This window comes from Nilaparvata lugens, chromosome 13 (genome assembly GCF_014356525.2).
Source record: "Nilaparvata lugens isolate BPH chromosome 13, ASM1435652v1, whole genome shotgun sequence".
NCBI classification, from domain to species: domain Eukaryota; kingdom Metazoa; phylum Arthropoda; class Insecta; order Hemiptera; family Delphacidae; genus Nilaparvata; species Nilaparvata lugens.
In genome coordinates, this window is record NC_052516.1 from 565,998 (window position 1) to 575,105 (window position 9,108).

At 34.5% G+C, this 9,108-nt stretch overlaps 1 protein-coding gene across 1 annotated transcript; it reads right to left on the reverse strand.

Annotated features, from left to right (window-relative positions):
- Positions 1-209: 209 nt before the first annotated feature.
- Positions 210-8,394, reverse strand: LOC120353963 (transmembrane protein 182-like). Its single transcript, XM_039439519.1, has 4 exons — positions 8,226-8,394; positions 6,824-6,963; positions 3,859-4,008; positions 210-1,104 (listed from the first exon to the last, which is right to left on the reverse strand). The coding sequence occupies exons 1-4, from the start codon at positions 8,357-8,359 to the stop codon at positions 866-868; spliced, it is 663 nt and encodes a 220-aa protein (XP_039295453.1). The 5' UTR covers positions 8,360-8,394; the 3' UTR covers positions 210-865.
- Positions 8,395-9,108: the final 714 nt, after the last annotated feature.

Genomic DNA, 9,108 nt, shown 5'->3' on the forward strand with positions numbered 1-9,108 from the left:
CTTCTTCTTCTTCTTCTCCTCCTCCTGTCCTCTTCCTTTCTTTTTCTTCAATTTTTTCTTCTTCTTCTTCTTCACTTTTCTTCTTCTTCTTCTGTCTTCTTCCTTCTTCTTCTCCTGTCTTTTTCTTCTTGTTCTTCTTCTTCATCATCTTCTTCTCCCTCTGACTTCTTCTTATTCTTCATCATCTTCTTCTCCTCATGTCTTCTTCTTCTTCTTCTTCTTCTTCTTCTTCTTCTTCTTCTTCTTCATCATCTTCTTCTCCTCCTGTCTTCTTCACCTTTTTCTTCTTCCTTCTTCTTCTTTTGTCTTCTTCATCTTCTTCTACCTCTCCTTCTTTTTCTTAACTAAGGCGTATTCACATCTTCTTCGTCTTCTTATTCTTTTTCTCCACAAGTTCCAATTAATTCCGACAGACCAAGGCGTATTTACACAATACATTATGAAAGTCAGGGTAAGTTATAATACAGTAAGAATATAATTTCTCTAAGTTCTAATTGAACTCTAATTATTGAGACTATCCCTACCCAGCCCAGCCGAGAGTATGTGAACCATAGAGAAACAATAATGTAAGTAGATATCCCATGGTATGGGGCGTTTATGTCGCAACTTTTACTGTTATCTCAAGCCTATAGTCCACGTAATTCTTTCCCGTGAAGCTGTGTGACACAGGTAGTCTCTCATATTGTGCCGTTCATACACTCTCAGCCCAACAAAATAGTAAAAATCGACAATAATCAACAGTATTCAGCTTGAGATAACAGTAAAAGTTGCGACATAAACGTCCTATACCATGGGATATCTACTTACACTATTGTTTCTCTATGGTGTGAACAGTCCAGTTTTCCTCCGCTGTGTTACCGTTAACTCAGGCCTTGGTCTCCTGTTCAAGCTCGAACTTCTGCTGCGAATTGGCCAGATACTTCTGCTTCTTTTTCTGTATGTTGGCCTCCAATAGAAACAGCGAACCAGCGATCAGCGTTTCGATGACACCGGATATGGCGAGCGCGAACGCCCAGCCGAAGAAGTTGTTGCTGTGTCCGGGCATCCATCCGTCCCGGTTCGCGAACAGCGCGAACACGATCACGGCTAGGCCGCCCGAAATGCCTGCGAACGCCAACAAATTTCAATCAAATCTATTTGAAAAAACACAAACACTTTACAAGAAAAACAATTTTGAATGAAATTGATTCCCCCCCCCCCAGTGATTTTAACAATTACACATCTTCAAGAGCGTATATCTCGGGAACTGTTGGGAATAGGCTATCACAAAATTCCACTGAACAAAACCAAGCTTCATTTTTGAATAGTTAATTATGTCGGTTGAACGCATTGTTCTCAAGATATTTCACTATTCCAAGTTTTCCTTTCATTGTTATAGCAGCTTCAATGTAGGGGGTGAAATTTTCATTTCTGCAACAAGTGTTAAGTCAGCGGTTACACACCTTCAACAGAGGGGATAAAGATGCGCACTTCTGCTATGTTCATCTACTAAGTAGTCCAAATTGAACTGTAAAGTCAAAAATTGTGTCATCCCCTTCAAATGTCATTGTCAAACGATCAATTGTTGCAGCAATGAAAATTTCACCCCCTATATTGAAGCTGCTATAACAATAAAAGGAACACTTGGAATAGTGAAATAATACATCATTTCAAAGAGAATTCAATGCTCTACAAACCTACGATAAGCATAAGTTTTTATGATGCATTGTTGGAGAGTTATAAGCCCTGAAAGAGCAAAATATTGGATAAAAACCTGTTATTTTAACAATTGCACACCTTCAAGAGCTAATATCTCGGGAACTGTTGGGAATAACACAAAACTCCACTGAACAAAAAGAGTACCTAGAGAATTTATCAAGCTTCATTTTTGAGTAGTTAGTTATGTCGGTTGAACGCATTGGTCTCAAGATATGAGCGTGGGAGCAAAACGCTGAAAAATGCAACTTTTAAACCACCCTCATCCCCTTAGCACATGGGTTAGGAATGGGGACTTTTGATATGTTCTCCTCCTAACTAATCTCAACAAAGCTACAAAGTCAAATATTTTGTTTAAAACTTTCCCTCCAAATTTACTTCGTCTAATGGTCTATTGTTGCAAAAATGGAGATTCCACCCTCAACACTAAAGCTGCTGCAAAAGATCTTGGGAAATTCGTAAAAGTGTGAAATTATGCATCAAATTGAAGAGAATTTAATGCTTTATGAGCTCATAATCAGCATGAATTTTTCCCATGGATTTTTAAAAAGTTATAAGAGCAAAAATAGAAAAAAAATTGGTGCAAACGTGTTTTTTTTCAAAAATGTCACACTTTTAAGAGTGGATATTCTCGAAAACTAGAGGAGATATAAAAAGAGTTATACAATGAATATTGTATGAAATTATGTAAGCTTTAGTTTGTTATATAACAGTCAAGTCCTCAGGATACATAGTTTTTGAGTTTTATGCGAGAAAAACAAAAAAATTGTACCCCTCTTAGCACAGGGGGTAGGGGTGGGGACTATTGACATGTTTACCTCCTTACTACCCTAAACAGAACTGCGGAGTCAAAAATTATTGTCTTCCAAACATTTCCCTTTATACCCTTTTTTGAGCATTCATTGCCTGGACTGTTCTGTATTTTCAACAAGAATAAACAGCTAATATTACATCAGAAATAACGGTATCAGCTACCGTCTATAGAAGGCATTGGCAAGACAGAGAATCGGCAATGCTGTTCTCCTATCTTTCTCCACTGCCATTATAACGTCTGTATACGTTAAACAATAAATACAATATCAATCTCATAAAAAAAACTTACAACATGCAGGCATCAATTAACATACTTTAGCAATTACATGGTAAACAAAATTCCCAATGATTTTATAACCAAAAAAATCACTCTTGCTCTACACATCAGTATGGATAATTGGATATACCAAAATATTTTCTTTAAGCTAACTGTATAGATCTGTGAATTGATCAATATTATATTTTTTAGATATTTAACATTTGGTATAAATAATAAAAATCCGGATTTAATCCTACCCACAATTTTATAAATTCTTTAAAAAAATCATGGTGGCCTCCCTACATCGACTTTCAGCTAACTTTTCCTCTCTTTTTTATTTTTACATCTCCTTTTATGTACTTTCGTATTTCGAAATCATTGTCACTGCATAGCAAATAGTGTAAATGAACTACAACTCACTGCCAACACACAAGTGTTACTCATGTTGGCAGTGCCAAAAAGGAAAAATTGCTTTTACAATGAAGTTAACTGAACATTTCATTTTACAAATTTATTGACCGAGCGAAGTGAGGTATAAGATTCAAGTCGACGTTTGGCATTTCTCTCAATGTTTAAATGTTTGAATGTATAAATGTTAATATGTTGCGCATTTACGGCGAAACGCAGTAATAGATTTTCATGAAATTTGACAGGTATGTTCCTTTTTTAATTGCGCGTCGACGTATATACAAGGTTTTTGGAAATTTTGAATTTCAAGGATAATATGAAAGGAAAAAGGAGCCTCCTTCATATTTATGCCAATATTAGAGTAAAAATCAGACTATAGAATTATTCATCATAAATCAGCTGACAAGTGATAACACAGATGTGTGGAGAAGCCAGTCTATTGCTGTATTTCCAAAAGGTCTATAGTTTCAATCAGGTACTTGTGGATGAGAATACTGCGTGAGGTCTACTGTTCACAGAACTACTAGTATTTGATAAGTCTGCTTTTCTTCTGTTTTGTTAAACAAGAACATGTGGTTATGTTAATCGTAGCTTAAGAAGAATTGAAGAATCAATTCAACCTACATGTTTTTGTTTTTTGTTTTATTTAATTTTATTTAGGTATTTATATTTTTAGTCCTTACCTGCACCAACCAGTATGAACCCAATGAGACGTATAAGCTGCAAGAACCGTTTCTGTCCTGGACCGAAGCAGAGAACAATAGCAGAACAGAATGAAGGAGACACCACTCCAAAGGCCACCAGAAAGAAGAACTGCGTGATCACTATGAACCCTGCAAATCACAAACAAAACACAATTAGTAATTTGATAGTAATATATGAAAATTAACAAAAGAGTTTACTGAGTTCACAGAGAACTGGGTGACCACTATGAACCCTCGGTCTCACCGCTTCTTTCTTCAGAAACCCCAATATCGAACAGCAATTTTCGGAGCTTCGTTCTATGTTACGGCGTCTCGTGAATGGAATGCTCTGCCATCCTTTCCCCATCCTTATCACTATTCCAAAAGAGAGTGCACCGACACCTAGCTCTTGCTTCTGGGTATTGACTTATGGCTGGTAGCGAGAAGTTGTATTCCTTTTTTTAAATAATTAATTACGGTACTTAAGAAATGTAGATAATGATTTTTGCATGGGTTCACGAACTGCATGACTTTTTTTTATTCTTATTTTTCTATTTCTAACTTGTTTTTGTAGTAATCTACATTAATTTTTACTGTGTTCATCTATTATAATTTCATTTTTACTTTAATACTTATAGTTTATTCATGTACAGTGCTATTTTGTTTTCTACCACTATGGGTTTTGTTAGACTCAGTGGAAATTGTCATATTGTATAAATAAATAAATAAACCCTGCAGTCATAGACAGAACAGAATTAAACATTATTGATAGTAATATATGAAAATTGTCTAAAAAGTTTAAAGAGAAGAACTGGGTGATCACTATGAACCCTGCGAATCACAAACAAAACTGAATTAAAAATCAACAAGTAATATTGGAAAATTGAGGAAAAGCTTCCTAGGTTAACAATATTGTCATTTGTGTTTGATTAAATAATGTGTATGTATACCATACAGTGGCGTTCACATTGGTCAAGTTCCCTTCAATTCAAGTTTTCTTGACATTTGTGTAAAGTGAATGTATTTCGCAAACTTGAAGTCAAGTCTACAAGAACAGAAACTGGAATCCAAACTATACCAATGTAGACCCTTCCTTATTTCATAGATCCTTCCACATTTAGATAACATTGAAGATACCGAAATAGGGTTATGTCTGTAATATTAAACTCGCATCAAAATAATTATATTGAACAAAATTTGGGTCTATCGTGGAGATTTGAAAAATAGTTGAAGATGATCAAACCAGGCCTAAAATGTTATTGAAACTAAAGTGTGACAATATCACTTGAGGATTTGCTCAAACCGATTTAGTTATTTCCATAATATATATAGGTGGTTACAAGAAGAATGAATTTTGGTAAGCTTCAAAGAATTGTGAAGAGAAAGAACCTTCTAAAGAAATGGTCAAAAACTTGTGACAATATCGTTCTTAATCAATTCTAAAGTACTTGTGCTTAATATACTTTTGTTTGAGTTGAAATTATAGAAGTATTTAACAAGATAAAGAATGTACTTGTAATATGATTAACAATAATACCATAGAGAACGATAGCATAAGTTTATAACATTACGCTATTGTTTCTCTATGATTTTACAGATCATGGAAGATCATTATAAATGATGAGATTATTATAAAATGTTCCTAGTTATAAATTTTTTTTTTTAGCACTTCAGCCCAATATGAGCTTTGGCCGCCTCCACTACAGCTCTCCACGCTTCTCGGTCCTCTGTTAATTGTCTCCATCCTCTATATCCCATTTTTTGGAGATCGTCTCTCACTTCATCTTCCCATCTTATTCTCGGCCTTCCCATCTTTCTTCTTGAATGTAGCCTCTCCTTGAATATTATTCTAGGCATTCTGTTTTCGTTCATTCTACAGATATGTCCAAACCATCTAAGCCGCTGTGCCTTAATAAATTTTACAATATTTCGGCCTTTTATCAATGCCTCGAGCTCTGAATTAGTTCTTCTCCTCCACTCCTCTCCTTCTTTAACTGGACCATAAATCTTTCTTAGGATTTTCCTTTCAAAAACGCCTAAATGGTTTTTGTCTTCTTTTGTTAACGTCCAATATTCACAGCCGTACGTTACAACAGGTCGAATTAGGCTCTCATATATTTTAAGTTTCGTGTTCCTACATATGGCCTGTTCTTCAAAAGTTTCATGTTACTGAAGTATGCTCTATTTCCAGCCAATACTCTTTGCTTTATGCTGTAACCCATCTTGTTCTCGTTATTTATTTCAACCCCCAAGTAGCTGAAGTTCCTTACACCTTGAAAGATTTTATTCCAATTCGGAGGTTTTGTGGAACTCTTCTTGCTTGACTACTTGATATTTTCATGTACCTCGTTTTTTCTTTCATTCACTATCAAGCCAATCTTATTCGCCTCTCTTTCTAGCAACAAATACGTTTCCTGTAGGACATCTTTCCGTCTTGCAATTATTGCTACATCGTCCGCATATGCACATACCTGATACATTCGGTGGAAAATATTTCCCCTGTCTAATCCTTCATATTGTATGCAATGCAATATTGAATAGGATTGCAGATAGTCAATCGCCTTGTTTGACATCTGTGTTAAATTCAAAAGTGCTGCTCCTTCTATTACCAATTTTGACCATTGCTGCAGTCCTACTCATTGTCATTTTTGCTAGACTAATGAGCTTTTTTGGTAAGGCGTATTGCTCCAATGTTTTCCATAGCTCACTTCTCACTATGCTATCGAAGGCTTGCTTGAAGACAATAAATAAAATATGTAAATCTCCTAGTTATAAAATAACAAAAGATAATCATTTGAGTTTGGTCATCTGATAATTATTATCACAATGACTTTTATGTTTTTCTTCCACAAAAACTTCAAGTCCAAAACCTATTCATCAAGCTTGCAAATCACAAATATTGTCCAATTACATTAGATGATATTGTATAACATTCAAATTTAGATTACGATTGAGTTGAACTTACAAGGCATGAGGTATCCCCTGATCTGGTGATATCCAGTTGTGAAGGGATCAAAGATCCACCGACATCCACTGAAAAATCTCCTTTGATATTCGTCATGTGGATCAGGCAACGATCGGAAGCAGTGCATCCATAGACCCAGTCTACAAATAAAAACACAAAAATTAAACAAAATCATTTAAAAAAATATTATAAAATAGCTGAACAACTGTTTGCTAAGGGTTATGATGTCCACAAAAGCTTTTCATTCCATAATTTCTTTATTCATAAATTTGTACAGTTTATACAATGAATAGAGTCAAAAATATATATCTTTGATTAGATACAATTGAAAATAAAATACATAACGAATAAAACATCTACAGAATACAACAATACAAACATACAATACAATTCAACTCATAGGAGCTGATCTAATTCATTCAAAATATTCTTCGATATTATAAAGAGCTCTTTCAGTTAAATATCTCTCTAATTCCAATTTGAATTTATTGGGATACGGCTCTTGTTGGAATCGCGTCGGTAGCTTGTTATAGAACTTGGCTCCTATGTATGTGGGCTTCAAGCTTGTGCATGGGTGATGTTTATCTATTTATCCATTCATTAGATAAGCACAAACAATACAATGATCAGAAATGAAAAAAAACAGGATATTGCCCAAAACTTCTTCAATTTCCTAATTTAGTATCAAATTGTCCAAATATTATACATAGGTTATGTCCATTTTAATTTCTACAGAAAATCACAACCTGAAAATAAATTAGAATAAAACAAACAATTTTAAATTGCATTACAATGTATTGCATTTATAGATTATCATTAGGGATAACATATTTATAGATTATCATTTATTGCATCATATATTTTTGAGTATTTGTATTAGAGGCCACAAGTTATAACAATGAACCTTCGTCTCCCACCACATGGGATTCAAATATGATTTTTTAGGATAGATGTAGGAGTTTGGTCAGTTTTCTCTCGGTAGCCAGTACCATAGAGAAACAATAGCATAAGTAGATATCCCATGTTATAGGGCGTTTATGTCGCAACTTTTACTGTTATCTCAAGCCGATTACTGTCGATTTTCACTGTTTTGATCGAGTAAGAGTGTATGAACGGCACAATATGAGAGACTACCAGCGTCATAAAGCTTCACAGGAAAGAACTACGTGGACTATCAGCTTGAGATAACAGTAAAAGTTGCGACATAAACGCCCTATACCATGGGATATCTTCTTATGCTATTGTTTCTCTATGCCGGTACCCTCACTTTGAGCTAAGTAAGTAGGTAAGTAAGTAACAAGTAGCATTCTCCACACTGGCCTTATGATTAGATTGCAGAGTGAGATGTATATGATGAACTGAATAAATAAATAGTTTCAGGACAAAATGTAACAGATCTTACCTGTCAAACTGCGCCCCAGATATCCTGTAATCGCTGACCAACCAACTGGCTGAGAAAAATGCCACCATGATCGACCACATGGCTAGGATGAACACAGCCACTGCCACATTACCTGCTAAGGTTCGCTGCTTCATTTTGAACAATTATTCTGCAAAATAAAACAAAAAAAAATTGAATTAGAATGATTTAAAGTGGACAATATCAAAGATCTGCTACAGTTCTCTGCTTCATTTAGAACAATTATTCTGCAAAATAGAACGAACAAACTTTGATTTAAAATGAACATTCGACGAGAAAAAAGTTTAGACCTCTTCCACAGAAGTCTGATTAATTATAACCAGATTTTACTTTAGTTTGTGTTTCATTCTCAAGTTAACTAATATATAGCCTAGTGAGGTCCACGTTTAATGACAGTGGATGGGGAGAGATTGATTGATTGAGTACTTTATTCATGTATTTACAACAATATATACTGGCTTTTACACTTATATACAATAGCTTACAATACAGCAAAATTATAGATGAATTTACATAATATAGACTAAGAAAATAATTATTGAACTGTATATATGATACCAATTGAACTGTATAGGTACGAAAAAACCAATTTGAATAACTAAAGATAATATGTTATGCATCTAGGTAAATTGGCGGAGATTTGGACATATCAATGTCCATTTTCGGAAAGAATATTCAAAATATCCTTCCCACTAACTCTCTACCAAAGATAGGAGAACAACGTTGCCGAACCTCCGTCTTGTCTTCTAATGCCTTCTATAGACGATAGCTGATACAGGATAATTGATGTAATATTACTGTTCATTATTGTTAAAAATAATCAATTATATTTTTCAATAATTTAATAATGAATTTTCATAATTAA

Coding starts and splice junctions, on each gene's coding strand:
- LOC120353963 (XM_039439519.1), bottom strand. CDS start 8,359: ATGAAGCAGCGAACCTTAGCAGGTAATGTGGCAGTGGCTGTGTTCATC. Junction 6,964..8,225: donor TCTGGGGCGCAGTTTGACAG/GTAAGATCTGTT, acceptor TTTTATTTGTAG/ACTGGGTCTATGGATGCACT. Junction 4,009..6,823: donor CAGGGGATACCTCATGCCTT/GTAAGTTCAACT, acceptor TGTGATTTGCAG/GGTTCATAGTGATCACGCAG.